Source organism: Bos taurus, chromosome 2, assembly GCF_002263795.3.
Source record: "Bos taurus isolate L1 Dominette 01449 registration number 42190680 breed Hereford chromosome 2, ARS-UCD2.0, whole genome shotgun sequence".
NCBI classification, from domain to species: Eukaryota; Metazoa; Chordata; class Mammalia; order Artiodactyla; family Bovidae; genus Bos; species Bos taurus.
In genome coordinates, this window is record NC_037329.1 from 84801405 (window position 1) to 84822530 (window position 21126).

General features: G+C 36.6%; 1 protein-coding gene across 2 annotated transcripts in view; it reads right to left on the minus strand.

Moving 5' to 3' along the window:
* HECW2 (HECT, C2 and WW domain containing E3 ubiquitin protein ligase 2) overlaps positions 1 to 21126 on the minus strand; it is a 446473-nt gene that overhangs the window by 68009 nt on the left and 357338 nt on the right. For both annotated transcript variants that reach the window (XM_024981178.1, XM_024981179.2), the window contains 3 exons: positions 20250 to 20384; positions 13900 to 14002; positions 11554 to 11650 (listed from right to left, as the gene is read on the minus strand). In XM_024981178.1, coding sequence (XP_024836946.1) covers positions 11554 to 11650; positions 13900 to 14002; positions 20250 to 20384 — 335 coding nt within the window. The remainder of the gene's footprint in view (positions 1 to 11553; positions 11651 to 13899; positions 14003 to 20249; positions 20385 to 21126) is intronic.

Below are 21126 nucleotides of genomic sequence, written 5' to 3' on the forward strand. Positions count from 1 at the left end.
CAACGAGTTGGACACGACTAAGTGACTAAGAACGTATCAGAGGCAGGCTGAGACTAGTTCTCTACAGGGCCAGCTAATTTATCACAATGACAAGAGATGGGTCATATGCTTCCAGGAACAAGGCAGTGGAACGTGTTATTTGATACACATCATATCACTGTTGTTGTTGTTCAGTCGCCAAGTCATGTCTAACTCTGCGACCCCATGGACTGCAGCAGCAGGCTTCCCTGTCCTTCACCATCTTCCAGAGTTCGCCCAAATTCATGTCAATATTCATTCATTCAGCAAACAATTTCTGAGTACCTACTATGTGCTAGGCATGGTATCATATACCAGGAATCAAATAGGATGTAAGATACTGCCCCTTTCTCAAAGAGTTCATGGTGCAGTGGAAGAGAGAGAGTCCATGGGAAATGCCAGCATGACATGAATATATTTAAGTTATTCCATTCATTTAACTGATCCCTGTTTAGGCCTTCTCTTCTATTAACTCCTTCATAGAGTTCTTTCAGGTAAAAACAAAGAAGGCATTGGTTTATTGACTGCCAAGAAAGAAGATCAAGGCTGAGGAAGAGAAAAAAGTGTGTAGTTATCCTCAGAAATATCACCAATCTTTCCTGATGGGGGGGAAAATGGGAACTATTCCTTGGTTATCAGGTATTTGCCCAATATTCTTTGGTCCAGCATTTCTTTAACTGGCATCATTGCCTACTAGAAATCTACAGATGTGATCTTGAATACTAGGAGAATTTTAAAATGCTGTGTTTCCACTTTGATGATTAAAACTGCTAATATGAGGTAAGCATATTTTGGACAAGCTGGATGACATTTATGACTAGACATCACAAAGTGACTTCAACTCCCAGGTTTGCATTTACAAGACACTTGTTGCCAAGTGATCAGAGGTGAACTTTTAGTGTTGATGAGCAGGGCTTGATGTTAAATATGATAGCTGCACCTGTCTGCTACTAATACGCAATTCTTTCACCATTTAAAAAGACAAAACTTTTCTTTGGTAGTATTAAATTGCAAATTAAATGATCATGACGAAATAAGGCAAGGTAATATATATGTAAATTGCCACAGGCTAAAGAGAAAACAAAATAAATGGACTTAAAAAATGCTAAATAAAGCATATGTTATGATTTTTTCTAAGAACAAAAGTTTTTAAATAGTTTATAAGTAGAAAAATGGCAATAGAATCATCACAGGATATGTTTAATGATATATTTTTCTTCAGTATTGTACTTGGGGGTATACTATTAAGTGAATTGACTCATCACATAGATAAAAGTAAGCTATTTGTTACGCAAGAAAAATTATGACCAAGATAATGCCACAGATGCATATGATAGACCATTAGACACAAAAATTAAAAGAATCAAGTCAAACACAAGTGAAACAAAAAGCACAAATATATCTTTCCACTGACACTGGTCTCAACATTGGTGATTTGGCTTCTGCAAACAAAATCTTCTCGCAATATCATTAATTCAAATGTTATTTTTTTGTTTTTACTTAATTTAATATTTCTTTTGGCTTTATAGCTTATAAGCTGTAAGGATATGGAGCTCATGCATGTTTTATATTTGTACACATTTTGTTTCACTAAATACACATGGTTAAAAATCACTATTGTAGATCTGAAATGTTTGTTTTCCTTTTAGGATGGAAAATAACAGAGTGGATCCTAAAAAATTTCCATGAGTCCACCCAGTGTCTGAAATAACCATAACAAGTTTGAGAAATACTGCTGAAGATTCACATGACTCTGATTAGAAGGACTTTTGAAAGTTACATTAATATATTTACTCAAGTTTATTTTATAAATTTACAGAGTTAGAAGAAATCTATGGTAATCCTCTAATTTCTTTCTTTATTGCCTTCACTTTAATGAAGAAATTCTATTCAATTTTAGTGGTTTATAATGAGAATTAAGATTATATTGGCTTCCCTGTTGGCTCGGTGGTAAAGAATCTGCCTGTAATACAGGAGACATAGGTTCAATCCCTGGGTTGGGAAGATCACCTGGAGGAGGAAATGGCAACCACTCCAGTATCGTTGCCTGGAAAAATCCCATGGACAGAGGAGCCTGGTGGGCTATAGTCTATGGGGTTGCAAAGAGTCAGACATGACTGAGTGACTGAGCATGCAAGATTATATTCAAAGAATATTTTATCATTGGACCATTTCCTCATGGGCATGTTGCTCACTGTACCCTTTACAACACACTCCAGCACTTCCTCCAGCATTGCACTTTCTCACACAGCCCTCAGTTATAACTTCAGTTCATTTTGAGTCGTGAGATTCTGGAGGGCAAAAGTCCTTCCTCCTTTATCTCTGTGCCTTCCAGTACCCAGCACTATTCTGTGTACATAAGAAGGGCTTAGCAAAATCAAACCAGGCAAATGAGCCGTTAATACCAAAATACATTTGGCTCCAAACAAATTTCCCTGAGTCCATTCAGTACTTGAAATAAATTTATCTTTATACCATTTTTTGTTGTGGTGGAGAAAAGAGAACCAGAGAGCTAACATTATTTACTAAAACAGAACCCACTGCAGGAAGTACAAAACAGGTAATGACAACTTCTTCAGAAGAAAACACAACTGTTAATAGAACTAAGAGATTCATACAGATACCAGACTGTATACACAGTGACATCTCAGGAAAAAGTCACTGGCTATTACTGTCTCTCAAATGCCTGTCGAATTCAGACCTTGGTAACCACTTCCTCCCAACGCGTAGAATCACCCCAGAAGATCAACTCAAGCAGAAGATCATTTGAGGACAAGGGAACATAGTCTCAAGACCGGAATTCCCACAGAAAATAGCCTCACTGAAACCAACCAACATTTTGGTGCAGTTAAAGTAGGGCATGTGATCAAAAACAATCAGAAGCACCAATGCCTCTAAACCACAACACTCTCTGGATTTCAGACTCTGCACACATGTTTCCTGTATGATGTTGTTGCTATTGTTCAGTCGCCCAGTCGTGTCTGATTCTTTGCGACCCCATGGACTGTAGCATGCCAGGCCTCTCTGTCCCTCACTATTTGTTTACCCAAGTTCATGTCCATTGCATCGGTGATGCCATCCAGCCATCTCATCCTCTGACACCTTTTTCTTCTGTAAACAGAAGGTTTCTGTATACAGTTTAGAAAACCTTCAAAAATATATATGTTGTGAAAAATCGCCTCAGGGCAATTTTAGAGAAATCCCCATGACTTTTCTGATGGAGTAATGTCAAGAAAGGAAAATCAGTACTAATGATTCATATTTCTGATTACAGTCACAGGGCATGGTCTGGCTTGAGGTAAGAACCAAGCAGTAGAAAGGTCAACTTTTCTTTCTACTTCCCATTACATAGGTAAGGTTTGAAGATCTATTATTATCTCACAATGCTTATGGACACACAGAGGTGAAATCAATTAGTCATAAATTTAGAAGCAATATTTGTTCTAAGTGGATATAAATCAGCTCTGTGCTAAGAATTCAGAGAGTTACTTAACTCTCTCTGCTTGTTTTCTCATCTTGAAATAAGCATAGTTACAGTATTTGCCTCATAGGTTGATGGAAAGGATTCAATGAACAAATGTAAATAAAAGGCTTAGCACAGAACTATTATATAGCAGCATGTAAAAATGTCAAAATATTGAGTATATTATCAGATAGGTCTCATAATTATTTATTCCTTTTTCAACAGACAGAATGATCTATTGAAAATAGAGCCAAATTAGATGTCTGGTCATATATTCCTTTTTCTGCTTCTATTGTTGGCAAGTTGTTTTAATCTTGGTATTTATCTTGGTTAATTCCACAAATACCTATTGAGTACTTCTATGATATGCACTAGATAAGACTCTGGCCTCTCTGTAATACTGAAATTAATGCTGTGAGGACCAAAGAGATAATACACATGAAGAGTTTAAAATCCTCATAATTTAACAGATAATGGGAAACATTATTCTCAGTAAAGCAAAATAAAGCAAAACTATTTTAAGACTAACAAAAGGAATTTAGTTATTACATGCAAAAAAAATGTGGCTATAAGACACCTTAATCAGACATTCTTAACAGCTTGTACCCTAAATTCATCATTATTCTGAAGAATATCTAGGTTATGCTAAAATGTATAGCTAAAGGTTTATATTTTTGTATGAATTATAATAATTTATTATGTATTTGATACAAGTGTTTTAACTGAAAAGATATTCAGGAATTGAAACTGTGTTATATAGGCATATATTTTATTTTAAAATATATATATGAAATAAAAACAAATGGGTTACAATATAACCCATTAACATTAGAATGGCCAAGTCTGTTAAACAGTATGTAAAGGGGTAGACAAGGATACAGCAGTATTTTTTAAACAGTGATATAAAATGTCAAGGTAAATGAAAAAAATAACTTGAGACACCAATTTCCAGAAAATCATACTAGCAGTTTTCTAGATTTGGCAGTCATTATTTAAAAAACTATAAAAAAAGTCCACTCATAACAGAAACAAAAATATAAAATACTTTTGGAAAACCTAGACACAAAACTTTCAGTGCCTATATAAATAAATAAATAAGAAAACTGTATTGTAAGAAATGCAAAGGTTGAATGCATGAAAAATACCTGTAGAAGAAAAAATGGAAAACTAAATATCTTAATCATATGCAAAGTAACTTAAACTTTTTAAAAATGTCCATCAAAATCCCAATGTAATTTTAAAAGTAAATAACATTATTCAAAATTTCATCTTAATATTCAAAATAATGCTACATGCTAGAGAATTCTAGCCAAGTTTTTAAAATAAATAATTTTATGCTACTATTTCCTGGGATCTAAAGTAATTATTGGAATATACAAAGATATATACATTGATTTATTAAAAAGAGGGATTCTGTATCTTTATATATGTGATTTTGTACACTGGAAATGTAGTTACTTACCCCTTTGAGGTAACTAATTTTAGGGGCTATCATTAAGTCCCAAATATACTGCTATGAAATTGATTAATTTATCAAATATTTCTTAAATATCCACTTTTTACAATATAAGATGTGAGGTACTATGAGAAGTAAGAAGTTATAAAATGAGTAAAATATAAGTTGATTTCATGTAGCTTATACTTGATTTGGAATATAAGTGTAATAAAACATATGGTAGAAAAATATAAGATGTTTTTAAACATTTTAAGCACTGGTGGTAATATTATGCCATTTTTATTGTAAATATAAAATTCAGACACATATGATACCTGAGTTTTGGTATGATGGCACTCTGATGGGTCTGCAAGAATGTTTACTATAAAATGTACCTTCAAGGTACAGACAGTAATAACTTATTCAGTGGGAATGTATTAATAGTATCCATTTGTATGTAGGACAATGTGCTTGAAATAAGGGCATTTTAATTTTAACCAAATTAATTTTTCTGAAGACAGTTTCCATAACTACTCAAATTCATTGAGAAAGACAAAAAATACATTATTAACATAGAGGCTATGTATATTTTATTTGCTCTGTAAGACTCACTAATAATTTTGCAATTAAATGTAGATGTAAAAATCAGATTTCATTAAAATCCATTTTTAATATCAGAAATAGTAACACATTGTTCTCTATGATTAAAGAAATGTTTTATTATTCTCTTGGGTTTAGGGAAAGCATTGAGGCTAGAATCCTTCCTGATACTGTACTTTAGTCCACACAGAGACCACATCTGATGAGCTACTGAAGAAGGATGCCATTCTGCTTAACTCTTTTTTGATATGTGCAACAGAATATAGCAAAAATCAATAATAGAACAGACATACCTAAAACATGGTTGTTCTTCACGCAAGAAAATGGTTTGAAAATCCTAACTGAATCCTTTGTTAGCCAGAAAATATAATGCTTTGGAGAAATATCCAGTAGATGAATATATTTAAGAACTTTATTTATGGAAAATTTAACAAATACCTGGGTATAATATTTTAAGCAAATCTAATCTAACCTTGGCTATGAGAATTTTTCTTTTGGGCCTTTTCTAACCTTAAGTGATTGACTGTCTAGTTATTCTAAAATTAATAGTTATGAAATTCCACATAGGGAAAATGTGAAAACTAGACAATTATGTACATTTTGATGTACATGTCAAAAATCTATACACTACTACAAATTGGCATATCCATTTGCATAAAACATAAGTAGCAATTATTTCTTCTGCAGAAGCTGTGGAATAGAGACCTAGGACTAAGGATCTGTGTTCCTTACTATCCTAGGTAACAATATTTCAAGCCTCTCATTAGATCTACAAGAAGATTATTGCCTGAGAAGATGGGTATAATTCACCTTTGGATGACTTCTAAAATGTTATGTCAATGACTCTGCCATGATGGTTGGCCCTCAGTAATTTGCACTGAATCTTGAACCAAAAGACTCATTCCTCTGTGCAAACCTGGAGCAGTCAAGGCTGGTTTCATTGCTTACATGTAAAAAATTTTAGAACAAAGTTTCCTAAAGAACATAGTGTAAGCGCAACACTAGAAAGCTGTCCAACATAGAAATTAGTGATGGAATGCAAGAGACCATTTCTGTATTTTAACTATGCCCACAGAATTATACGATGGCATTTATACATATGATCCATCTTAAGAAGAGTGGTTTAGAAAACCAGTAAATTTAGGGGAAACTACTTTAAACTGAGTCCTTGTGATATAATTAAGAAGGGAAGGACAGGCTACTAATATAATACTACTTTAAATTTACTGTATCCTTTGTATTTGCTTACATAGTACCAGGGCAGTAAATATACTATCTCATTTAATCTTCAAAAGGACACTGCAAGTTAGAAACTCCTATCCCCATCCAGATGAGGAAACTATGACTTGGAGGAGCTAAATGCCTCATTCAGTCTGGTGAGTAAACCACAGAGCCAGAATTCAAACCAAGTCTCTTTGACCCTCAACTCTTAAGATCTATATTCTACTACTTTTTAAGTGTCATTATTAATGCTGATCTCCCAGTTGGGAAACAGACCAGGACTCTCCAATAACATTACGTGGTTGTCAGTGAATTATCTTAAGTATTTTTTAAAAATTCAATAGTTGAGCCTATGTAATTTTTTCATAAGAAAAAGTTTCAATGCAGATTTCCTGTTACATATAACTTGGTAAACAAAGTTCAGAAGTTTGTCACGTCGGTTCCAGACATCTGAAAGAACAGTAAACAAATGAGGAGAAAACGATGAGAGAGCTAGGCAGGTTGTATCAGGAAATGCATAAGGATCGGCAAGGGGAAATCTATGCTATTTTGAACCAGTAGATCAGATGTTAACTGAGATTAATATTGTAGCCAATATTAAATGCAGAAAAACTCATCTGTTAGAAAATTGAACAAAAAACAGATTAGAAATTTTGAACACTGGGGTTTGTTTTAAGAAAGGTAGCTTTTGGAAATTTTAACTTTTTATTTCACAAAATTCTGTATTATTTGATAATTTCACAATGGCATGCACTGTTTTTAAAAACGAAAACAAAATTAACCATATAATTTGAACAATAACGAAATTCCAGGGCTCTTAAAATAGGGTTATGGGAAGAAACAGAAGGTCAGAGTCTGTGTTTGCTTCTATTCTGGTGAACCCTGGGACACACATTCATTTGCCTTTTGTAGCTCAGAATTTCTTGACTTCCAATTTATTGATTTACTAGTGACCTAAATAGGAAATGGCCCAATTTATTTAGAACAGAAAAAAAGCATCATAGATTATTCTCACGGGAAGGAAATTTTTCAAAGAACATACTCATGGAGGAATTGACCTATAGTCCGAAATAATTATCATCACGGTTTGAGGAAAGTTGGGTTAGTAGGGTGGAGACAGCGATGGCACCCCACTCCAGTACTCTTGCCTGGAAAATCCCACGGGCAGAGGAGCCTGGTAGGCTGCAGTCCATGGGGTCGTGAAGGGTTGGACACGACTGAGTGGGGTTGCGAAGAGTCGGACACGACTGAGCGACTTCACTTTCACTTTCATGCATTGGAGAAGGAAATGGCAACCCACTCCAGTATTCTTGCCTGGAAAATCCCAGGGACAGTGGAGCCTGGCGGGCTGCCGTCTATGAGGTCGCACAGAGTCAGACACGACTGAAGCGACTTAGCAGCAGCAGCAGGGTTAGTAGGGAGTAGATCTACTGGTTAAATTCAACTATTACACAAAAGGGAATTCTCAACTCTTAAGTCAGTTTTACGGTACTTGGTTCCTTGTTCATAATACAATATTGTAGAAGTACCAACACCAAAATTTTATTGACTTTGTACGTATTCCATTCATCTATAAAACATTCTTAAAAGGTTGTGTTTTTAATGAATAGATTTGTCTTTGGATAAAATCTTAAAACATTTTGTATCAGTCTTTATTTTAATGTTATAGAGCTTCTTAGTAGGATTACTCTCTTTCACTAAGAACCAATGTAATCCAATGAGACACAATCCATTTGACGGAGCTACGACTTCTGGATGTTGAGTTTTCTGAGCCAATAGATCTCTTCTGAGATTAAAAAAAAAAAGAGAAAACAACTTGGTAGCATGTACATTTGCTTGACAGATGAAGTTAGACAAAGCAGAATTTTAAAAATAGCAATGGAAAGCAAAAGCTATATCCCAATGCATGAAAACCCATAACCATTCTACAGGAAAAGGTATTCAAGGTGCGTCTCAAGGAAGAGAAAGCTGTGTATGGATACAAACTAAACAAATTGCTTGCCATCTTCTGGAGGGCAAGGAATCATATGAGAAAAATGAAAAAAACACAAAGCACAGAGGTGTACCTATTTGAATTTCCCAAAGGCTGACACTTAATTCCTCATCATATTATGGAGAAAATAAGAAGGCATATTTTTATCTGTGCCACCGATGAGGAACAATGTACACACAGCTCAGGATAGGCTCACAGTTATCTTTGCTACTTTTGAGCCATGACTCAGCAGTTCCATTCCATGCATAAATCTCTTATCAAATATATGACTGAAATATGAGATTAAAGAACCCCAGCTTCCCCGCCTTCATTTGTGGGAATGTTCCTTACAATGCAGTTTTTAACTATATGAAACAGAGTGTTCCTTTAGATGTACAAACTTCCCCATCATGTAGTTACGATAAGCTAAGTGCTGAACTATCAACAAATTTTCAGGCTAAAAGTACATAGTGACACACACTCTATGTAAGAGCAACATTATTCCACTGACTGAAGTTCCTGCTTCTTCCTACTTGTCATGACTGCTCAAGCCTTCTATGGTCAAATTCTATAAACAGTTATAGAAAATATAAATGGAAATTTATTAACAAGTTTTGAAATAAGATGGAAACTTATTTTAAAATCTATCAAATAATATCTTAGCAATAGATTATCACATGGGATTTTCCTTAATTGAGGACCCCAGGTGTCACTAAAAAATAAAAACCTTCAGCAATTTTTAGGAGATTAGAGACTTTAAAGACTCTAAAAAGCAGAAGGAATAAACAAAACTGGAAGCTTCCAGTGGCTGCAGGTTTTCCCTCTGTTAGGACCTGTTAAGGTTCTGTCAAGTCATTAAGGAATAATGATAATGTGAGATGCCTTGTTCAGGTAGATTATATCATCTTATTTCTCTAACGATAGAGATCTTAAGACATGTTAAATTAATAATAATGCAGAGTTGTAGAGCAAACCTGGAAAATTTTGTGAGTTTCCTTTTTCTTGTTCTTTTTTGTTGGGACAGGGTTCTTTCAGAGGAATGAATATTGACTACAAGTAAGGGGAGGAGCAGGTTGGAGCTGAAGATGGTAAAGAGAGAAAACAGAGTTCTTATTTTCTGATTTGCAAAAGAGGAGGGATTTTGTTTGTATGTTTGTTTGTTTTGCTTTGCAGCCCAGAACCTCTAAGATCTCTCATTACAGAACTGAGGGGCTCATTTCTACAAAGTTATTTTTACAGAAGACTCTCTAGAGGCCCATGGGTTGCTGAGTAGATGCTATAATATAAAATATACAAAACGACAGCTTGTATAATTTTTATAATTTTTCCTGACTGAGAACAGCATGCTTGTCAAGTTGGGGAAAACACTGATACCTGAGTTAGATGCTAGTTAACTATGTGAAACCAGGATTTCTATATAAGCAACATTAGTAGTATCATACTTGAAATTATGTGAAGTTTTAGCCTTTAGAAACTTTACAAAGTTTTAATGATGACTTTTAAGATATGAGAGACTAAGAACATCATAAGAAGAATATTTGGTAATTTTTCTCCATATCAACATATACGTACATTCACTATATTTGCAAAATGTTACTAGATATTTTAGCAGTAAGGAAGGAGAAATAATGAATTGGGTAAGATCCCTATTTGCAAAGATCTTATAATCTAATTGGAAAATAAAGCATAAGCACTTGAAAAGTCAAAGCACAAAAGTCACATAACCAAAATAGTAGGAAGGACTGCTTGATACATTAAATAATTAACGATCAAATTAGTGTCTAGACCAGAGGCTATTACACCTGGATGTGCTGTTGAAATTATGTGGAGAAGTTTTAGGAAATTAAATGCTTGAACTTTACCTAGACCTCTTGAACTAAATTTCTGGGCAGGGCATGGGAGAATAGAGGGCATAAATTAAGAGAAGGGAGATAAGTTGGGGGAAGCAAGACCTGGCATTTTGGACTTTATAAAACTCCCCAGTAATACTGACAAAAACAGTTCGACACAGCTTAGTGGAACAGTATTTGAGAACTGCTGTCATGGGCCAGGATGGCACCACTGGGCAAACATATTTTTGCCATTACAAGTAGCATATAGACTAAATGGGCTTTGAGTTATGTAGGATTTCAGCAGAAACTCTCAATTCTCTCCATCTCCACCTCTGTGATGCTGAGCACAGCAAAGGTGAGAAAGACTAGACTACATCATGAGAGTGAGAGTCCACCAGGGAAATTCTTACATTGAATTTAAAAAGAAAGATCTTGCCACACACAGAAGAAGAGCTCACCAGGGAAAAGGAACAGCATGTATTCAGGAAAGTAAAACTGGGTTTGAAGCATGATACACTGAAGAGTTGTTCAGAAGAGAGGGGTCATACAGGGGAATACCGGACTCTGGAGAGGATCAGATTTCTTCTTTGAGTTCCATTGTGTTTTTATTATGGAAAAATGTCAGTGCCAAGTCTAAGATTTTATGTCTCAATTCAATAAACATTATGCTACTTTTGCTTATTCATATTACATCCAAATAGTTAGTGTCTTACTATATTCATTATAGTCTACACATCTAGGACGCATTCTTGGCTGTGAAAGTTTGTTTCTTTTTCATATTCTTTAAAGATGGTTCTAGGTTCTTTAGTCAAATTCATTCAATTCTCATACTTAACAGCAAAAAGCCAGGACTGCACTGATCTGCTATTGGTGACGAAGTATTTGTTCACAAGATGCCTTTGTTCAGAATGCCAGAAAGCAAAAGTGAATCTCCAAGACGATTATCAGTGTTACTGAAGATTTAACAGTTGGGGCTTATGCAACTTGAATTAAATACCAATATTTTGGTTACCTGAGTGAGTGATTCCTGGTAAGATCAGGTTGACGTTCCTGCAGAATTTCAAAGATGTTGGGCTGGCGCAGAAATGCAACAATCTTGTCATTGTAAGCTGGAAAAAAAAAAAAAATATATATATATATATATAGTATGTAACAATATTTTCAAATCTGTTAGTTTTATTCACATAAATCCAGACTTCTTTTGTTTTCCTGATTAATATTTCCTGTATTCAGAGTCATAGTTTAGAGCCCCTGTGCTGTGCTGTGCTTGGTTGCTCAGTTATGTCTGACTCTTTGAGATCCCATGGACTGTAGCTCACCAGGCTACTCTGTCCATGGGGATTCTCCAGACAAGAATACTGGAGTGGGTTGCCATGCCCTCCTCCAGGGGGTCTTTCTAACCTAGGGATCAAACCCAGGTCTCCCGCATTGCAGGCAGATTTTTTACTCTCTGAGCCACCAGGGAAGCCCAAGAATACTGGAGTGGGTAAGCCTATCCCTTCTCCAGGGGATCATCCCAACCTAGGAATCAAACCAGGGCCTCCTGCATTGCAGGCAGATTCTTTACCATCTGAGATACCAGGGAAGCCCTTAGAACCACTATAGATAACTAAATTCCAATTTGTGTCTGTCCTGCTGTATGAGTATTGGACATGTTAGGTGTGATTGATTTATGCACTCATTAAACTCATTTGATGAGCCATATTTATTATCAAATTGCAAGATGAGATCATCAACAAGATTCTAGATACTGACACTAATACTGATTCTAGACACTGAGACTTATCAATCTCATAAACAACTGCTAGAAACGGAAAGCCATCTTCTGATTAAATGTCAGCCACCCACAGGGGTAAAGAGGCAGAGCAAGAGTTGCCAACAGCAACTACTGAAATGCAGAGGCAAGCCATTCCCAAATTCTGGGTGGAAATAAATGCCACTAAGTCACAGGGTAGCTCTTTACCAAATCAACTACACCAACAGCTACAATAGAACCAGCATCATCAATTATGTACATAATATTTTAAAAGGAAAATCTATATCATAATTAAGGTTGGCTAATGTCTATAGAAATTTTAAATGTAATTAAAATTTATTAAAGGCTCTGCTAATATTCTTTTATCAAGAAAACTAACTTGCTTACTTAAGATAATTCATCTTCATTACATTTCTATTTCTAATCTGAAATATAGATACATTTAAATCACAGAACTGAGTATCTGAATCCTCAAACACCAGAGATTTCTAGTTCAGTTAATACTCCTGTGTTCATAAATATGATCAAGAAACATGCCTTACTTAAAAATATCAGTCAAAAGAAACATAATTCTCTAGTCATCTGCCACTTCAAATTTTAACTACATCATGCTTATCTTAAATGCGAATGAAATTTTAAAAAATACTATCTGCTAAAATGGAATCTCATTATTGAACTCAATGTGTCCTAACTGCACTTTTCACCACATATAAATAATAAACATACTTTTATAGTTGAAATCTTATCACTAGATTTTTACATTTCATCTAAGATCAGAGACTATATAATTTTTAAACTACAATTTTATAGTACTTAAAAATTCTATGTGTAGTATTTAGCATCAAATTGGTAATTATACAATAAAATATAGACTATTTGATTTCTACTCAGAATTTCTTCTTATATCAGTGGTTCTCAAACTTCTTTAGGACGTGTGCACTGCATTATATTTCACGGTAAATCTTTCTTTAAAAGATAAAACATTTAAGATAAAACCAGACAAATGAAGAGCTGCTCAAATTGAAGATGGAACAGCCCATTTGCCAGCCTATCCATTCCATCTACCTTAGGGACTCCAGGTTTGAAAACTGATCTACTTCAACCTCACCATTTTACTAACAACTCAAACTGTTCTTTAGGCCTACTGGCCTGTATTCATTTATATTTATTTTACAATTTTGGCACTTTTGCTATCTTGAATTTGCCACAAAACCCCTTAAGAATGTGCCCTCATGACTACTACAGGCTCACACACCATTTAAACTCTGTCTCAAGTATTGGATATATATTAAACAAATATGTTTGTCCAAATGCCTAATTTAAAATGGCCACACAACCCAGTTGCTTTAACAACCTATTTTTCCTTAACTTCAAGAATCCAGCATAAAGACTTCACACAGAAAAGGCAGAGTAGTATAAAAATTCTCAGCCTACAGGATTTTATAAGACATAAGTGTTTGATACTCAAATCAGTTTTTTAAGGATAATGCAACTGTTCCTCTGTTGTCAGAGAGGCTGACAACAGGGAAGCATCAGCAGAGAATGCGTGGTGCACACTGACATGAAAGCAAACATGAAGACTTTGAGGAAGAGGTGACATACCCACTGGAACCATGTCCTGGTACTGCGGCCTGCTGACTGTATTGAACGTACTCGACGGCCTGGGAAGAACTGGTGGTCCTGCATGTCGAGAATCTTCTCCTACCTGCAAACACAAGCAGTGTTTACATTCTACACTAAATCCCAGAGTACTTTACAACAGTATCCTAAGCCAAGTTGTTCAGAATACCGACAACAAGCATTGCTAAGTACCAACTGATCAGAACAGAGGCTAGCTTGAAGAGCGGACATAGGACTCTCAAAAGCTCTGCTTCAGTTGTTGAACTGAGGGGAGTGGTTGGGGTATCCATGTCCCTGAGAGGGGCCAGAGCTGTGACTACTGACCAAGCATAGAGAAGGAGCTCAATATGCCTATGGGGATGTAGATGCTAAATACATGTTCCTCTGAATTAACTTCTACCTGACCTACCTGTTGCAGGTCTGAACACAGACCTGCAACAATATATCAGAGAGAACACTTGGGTGCAACAGAATTCACTGGGGCAGTGCCAGGATATGCCTTCTTTTGGCCAAGCAAGTCAGGGAATCCCTTGCCTCAGCAGAGGAGGAGCTGAAGAGCAGCAGTCTTTGTGAGGGTTTCCGAGTTGAGTATTATCTTCTCAGAAGCAATTGTACATGCTTATTAGTGCACCCAGAGCAACAGCTCTTTCTGGTTTTAACCTCCCACACCAGCAAGCTAATCATAGCAGGTGTGGAGGAGCTAAATAGGGTTGCCCCAACCCAAATTAGTTTTTTTACCTACTATAGACTTAGAAACTCATATATATAAGTAGATAAACAAAAATGTCCATTAATAGTCTTACCAGAAAACTCTAACACCGCTTTAGCTTCTGTTTTAGCATTTTCCCCCCACGTTACAGAAATATTTCATGACAACAGTAGAACAATCATATGAGAGAGTTAAGAGAACAAGAGGCAAAATAACTTCCTGGATTTATAAATTTGTACATTTATTTTTTAATAAGTTTTTGTTTTATTTTTATATTTTTAAATTTTAGTTAATTTGTTTATTTTTAATTGGAGGATGACTGCTTTACAATATTGTGTTAGCTTCTGCCATATATCAACATGAATCAACCACAGGTGTACATATGTCCCCTCCTCCTGAGCCTCCCTCCCACCTCCCACTCCATCCCACCGTCTGGGTTATCACAGAGCACCAGATTTGAGCTCCCTGCATCCTACAGTAAATTTCCGCTGGCCATCTAATTCTACATATGGCAATGTACATGTCTCAAAGCTACTCTCTCAATTCATCCCACCCTCTCCTTCCCTTCTCGGGTCCACAAGTCTCTTCTCTGTGTCTGCGTCTCCACTGCTGCCCTGCAGATAGGTTCATCAGTACCGTCTTTCTAGATTCCATCTATATGTGTCAATATGCGATATCCGTCTTTCTCTTTCTGACTTACTTCACTCTGTATAGGCTTTAGGTTCATCCACCTTACTAGAACTGAGTCAAGCATGCTCCTTTTTATGTCTGAATAATATTCTGCTGTGTATATGTACCACGACTTCTTTATCCATTTATCTGTCAATGAACATCTAATTGTTTCCGTGTCTTAGCTAATGTAAACAGTGTTGTGATGAACAGTGGGGTACATGAGTCTTTTTCAATTATAGTTTCCTTAGGGTACATGGTCAGTAGTGGGATTATTGGGTCATGTGGTAGTTTTATTCCTAGTTTTTTAAGGAATCTCTATACTGTATGCAGGTCAAGAAGCAACAGTTAGAACTGGATATGGTACAACAGACTGGTTCCAAATTGGGAAAGGAGTACGTCAAGGCTATATATTGTCACCCTGCTTATTTAACTTATATGCAGAGTACATTATGAGAAATGCTAAGCTGGATGAAGCACAAGCTGGAATCAAGATTACTGGGAGAAATATCAATAACCTCAGATATGCAGATGACACCACCCTAATGGCAGAAAGCAAAGAGAAACCAAAGAGCCTCTTGATGAAAGTGAAAGGGGAGACTGAAAATGTTGGCTTAAAACTCAACATTCAGAAAACTAAGATCATGGCATCTGGTCCCATCACTTCATGGCAAATAGATGGGGAAATAATGGAAACAATGGCCATCATCAAAAAATCTGCAAACAATAAATGCTGGAGAGGGTATAGAGAAGAGGGAATCCTCTTGCACTGTTGGTGGGAGTGCAAGAGGATTCTTGCACTTGGGCTCCAAATTTTCTTGGGCTCCAAAATCACTGCAGATGGTAATTGCAGCCATGAAATTAAAAAACACTTGCCTCTTGGAAGAAAGGTTATGACCAACCTAGACAGTATATTAAAAAGCACAGACACTACTCTGTCAACAAAGGTACCTCTAGGCAAAGCTATGGTTTTTCCAGTAGTCATGTATGGATATGAGAGTTGGACTATAAAGAAAGCTGAGCGCGGAAGAACTGATGCTTTTGAACTGTGGTGTTAGAGAAGACTCTTGAGAGTCCCTTGGACTGCAAGGAGATCTAACCAGTCCATCCTAAATGAAATCAGTCCTGAATATTCACTGGAAGGACTGATGCTGAAGCTGAAACTCCAATACTTTGGCCACCTGATGCAAAGAACTGACTCATTGGAAAAGACCTTGATGCTGGGAAAGATTGAAGGCGGGAGGAGAAGGGAACAACAGAGGATGAGATAGCTGGATGGCATCACTGACTCAATGCACATGAGTTTGAGTAAGCTCTGGGAGTTGGTGATGGACAGGGAAGCCTGGCCTGCTGCAGTCCATGGGGTTGCAAAGAGTCAGACATGACTGAGCGACTGAACTAACTATACTGTTCTCCATAGTGGCTGTATTAATTTGCATTCCCACCAACAGTGCAAGAGGATTCCCTCTTCTCTATACCCTCTAAAGCATTTATTGTTTGCAGATTATTTGATGATGGCCATTCTGGCTGGTGTAAGGTGATACTCATTGTAGTTCTGATTTGCATTTCTCTAATAATGAGTGATACTGAGCATCTGTTCATGTATTTGTTAGTCATCTGTATGTCTTTGGAGAAATGTCTATTTAGGACTTCTGCCCACCTTTGGATGGGGCTGTTTGTTTTTCTGGTATTGAGTTGAATGAGTTGCTTGTATATTTTGGAGATTAATCCTTTGTCAGTTTTTTCACTTGCTATTATTTTCTCTCATTGTGAGCATTTTCTTTTCACCTTGTTGATAGTTTCCTTTGCTGTGCAAAAACTTTTAAGTTTAATTAGGCCCTGCTTGTTTATTATTGTTTTTATTTCCATTACTCTAGGAGGTGGGTCATAGAGGATCTTTCTGTGATTTATGTCAGAGTGTTTTATAAATGTTTTCCTCTAAGAGTTTAACAGTTTCTTTGAGTTTATCTTTGTGTATGTTTTTAGGAAGTGTTCAAATTTCATTGTTTTATACATAGCTGTCCAGTTTTCCCAGCACTACTTAATAAATCAGTACTTTTAAAATACAGTTTCTACTACTACCCACTCAAAGCCTCATAATCATTTTATCACATTGCTTCAGTTACGTGTTTGGTGGAGGTTTTTCTAAAGGCCCTAAAGTGAAAACGTTGTCCCCGTCCTTCACTGCCTGTTTATTCTTTAGAATGTTCTCACTCATTCTTCAAAGTGCAGTTCAAACAGCCTCTCCTCGATAAAGCTTTCCCTTCCCTTCAAGCTGATGTCAAATGCCACCTTCTCTGACTGCCATAGCACTTGGGGGACATTTTAAAAGCAGCTGCCATTATTAACAGTCTATAAAGCACTTTTCACTTGTATTGTTATTCATCTGGATTATAGTTTGTTTTATATATTCTCTCTGTCATTTTTTTGTATACCTCACATTAACCATGTTTCTACACTACTGGTGTTCAATAAGTATTCATTTGTTGGATGGAAGAGATACCCAAATTTCTACTACCTGGAATATTTGCTAAATGAGTCTAAGAGAATGGCTGGGAAGACTTGTGAATGTAACTAGAATTTTCCCACTGCACTTCTCTTGAGTTATTGGCTTTGAGAAATGAAGCCAGTATATACATGAAGCCAATGAAATCTCCTCTTGGGGGAGATTTTGATCATTAACTACATCTTGTTCATCATTCACCAAACTTATCGTTTCAATCTACCAATATATACTTTCCATTCTGTCAGTAGGGTGCCTTTTGTCATCATTTCCTAGAATAGTCAAAGTTCTTCTTGACACCCTGCTTCTTCAAGCCAGACCATCAGTCTGTGGGCAAGCCATGATAGATGTGCAATTACTACAGGATGTGCATGCTTCCAACAGCTGGGCCAGAAGGCACATTCACCTCAAAGGTTTAACAATGCTGGGGCTAAATGCTGAGACTTCATAGGGTCATCTTAGTGCCACTGCTCAGTTTCCATCCACAAGAAGAAAAATTGTCATTCAAATTTTAAGGTGGATCTTAGTATCCTTACTACTAGACCATGAAAATAATTCGAATTCTGAGGCAGAAGAGTTGAAAGAAAGTATAAATAAAGTTACTAATCTCTCGCACGTTGTTCTGATCAGACTGAACAGTCAGCATCATATGGTGGAGTGGAGATAAGGCAAGTGTCTAAAGGGCACAGGTTGTGTGATAAAACCAGGCACGGCCCTAATATGCTACATATGATGTACAAAGTCCAAAGGTAAGAGGTCTATACTGCTTTTTAGGTGAATGTATTAGCATCGTCCAGTTTACCACTAATGGTTTATATGACAGCCAGGTAGAGATTTATTAGCTACTCATAAAACATACATATTTTTGTGCATACCTCATCCTGCAATATATTTATATATCATTTTTATATGAGCTTCTTGTGTGTACTCGTCTATGTCTGCACTTTTAACCAGCAAACACACGTGATCCTTACAGCCAGTATGTAAATCATGAGGGGAAATTCCAAGAGTGGAATTCTGGTAAATCAAATCCAGTTATTTATTGCATTCATAATCTTTTCTTATAATAGAAGCTACAAAAATATTTGACATACAATATAATACTGAAAAGATGATACGCTCATAGACAAAACCTGGAAAAGGAATGCAGGAAAAGAATCTTAATTCTACTCGTCTAAGGGAATTTTTATGGCATTGAAACATGTATAATATCATGTACGAAACGAGTCGCCAGTCCAGGTTCGATGCACGATACTGGATGCTTGGGGCTGGTGCACTGGGACGACCCAGAGGGAGGGTATGGGGAGGGAGGAGGGAGGAGGGTTCAGGATGGGGAACACAGGTATACATGTGGCGGATTCATTTCGATATTTGGCAAAACTAATACAATATTGTAAAGTTTAAAAAATAAATAAATAAATAAAATACAAAAAAAAAAAAGAAACAATGTATATAAAGTGATGATATATGACATTCAAAGCATAAGTCTATTGTTGCTGTTGGTCAGTCACTAAGCCGTGTCTGACTCTTGCAACTCCACGTCCTGTGTATAGCACACCAGGCTTTTCTGTCCTTCACTATCTCCTGGAGTTTGCTCAAATTCATGTTCATTGAGTTGATGATGCTACCTAACCATCTCACCCTCTATTGCCCTCTTGTCTTGTACTGAGGAGAGAATATTTGACATAAAACATTCTTCTTTTATTTATTTAACCTGCAACCGAAAAAGGGAAACAGAAAGAGAGTATTCCTTTTTTCTGTTCTTTTTTGGTTAGGTTATTGGAGAGCCCTCATGTGGTTACCCTGGGTCACTGCAAACCAGCAAAGTAGAGTACAGTAGAGCTTTTAATTCTGCCCATTTTCTCCGGGCATTTCATGTATAGAAATCAACTCTCTTATATACCCTAATTTTAAAGAAGATTAGAGAGGATCACAACCTCATAGCTTAGGCCGGAGATTTTCATCTAATCCCACAATCCTCACTTAAGAAATGTCCCTACCTTTAACCCAATTTTAATCCCCAATTAAAATCTCAGGGACAGAGAAGCCTGGCAGGCTACAGTCGCAAAAGTCAGACACGACTGAGTGACGGAGCAAAAGCTATGTTCATTTCTTCCTATGAAGTTGCTATCAGGTATGCCAAAGGGCTCCCCATCACCCTCTCTTGAACACTGTATTGCATTATGAATCTTCTCTCATCACCCACTGAACTTTAAAAAAAAAAAAATCTAATTTCTTCAACCTTTCCTCTAATGTCTTACTTTTAAATTTGCAATTTAGGTTCTATTTGTTTCCAGAGAAGCCCTGTCAACATTCCAGTACTTTTCAGCCTCCAAATGACAGCCTCAAACTAGAAAAACAAAGCAATATGAAAGAGCCAGCAGAATTCAATAAATCCCACATCCTGCATTCCTACCAACCAACAGGTCACTTGCTACAGCTGGGACTCACCTCGCCTGCGCTGTGGCTGCGCTGCCGGGTCAGGTGTTGTCGATGCACCAGTGCGCTCGTGGGTCTGCTGCTCTGAAGCGGGAGTCGGGGATCGATGAAAGTGGTGGTTCGGGAGTTGTGGTCAACAAAAAATGCCTAGGAAGCAATCCACTGAGTCAACAGTCCATACATGCCACAGACTTGTCCTATCGTTTCACACATTCAGGAAGAGACCCACTTTGCAGCAATAACCTTAGCTCTGTTTTCTCGTAATTTCAAATCTTCGGGAGAATTACTCCTTCCTCCCTCGGGACAGACCAGAACACAGGAAGCAACGCTTAGACTGGATTCAGAGTGAAGAGAGCAGGAAGGAACATGGCCCCTGTGTTTAGGAAATATTCTTAAGAGACAGTCATCAAGTTAGGATCTTAGAAAAAAATCACCTGATTGGACATTTGGGCTTCTCTTAATTGATGCTAAGTGCATACTGCTATGGGATATTACCAAGTTCTTCTTTCAAACATCACTGACTTCTCTTTTCCTTTTATGCAATCAGCTACCAAGTCCTCCCCCCATTTTCCCAATATAGAGTCTCCTCTATTTCTCCCATCCCAGCCTGGCTACCATTCATTCCATTATTTCAGGACTTTCTCTTAAATGTAAAATTATTAATAGTTTCTCGGTTGTTTCACATCTCTAACAACCTTGATTCACTGAATTCGCACATCACTATGAGAATATATTTTTCTAAAAGCTTTGACTATATCTCCACTCCAATCCAAAACCTCTACTGGCTACCTGTTATCTACAAAAAAAAAAAAAAAAAAAAAAATTCCAACCCTTTGGTCACTTTCTAAGACTCTTTAAAGTCTCCTTATTTGCTCTTCAGTTTCGTCAT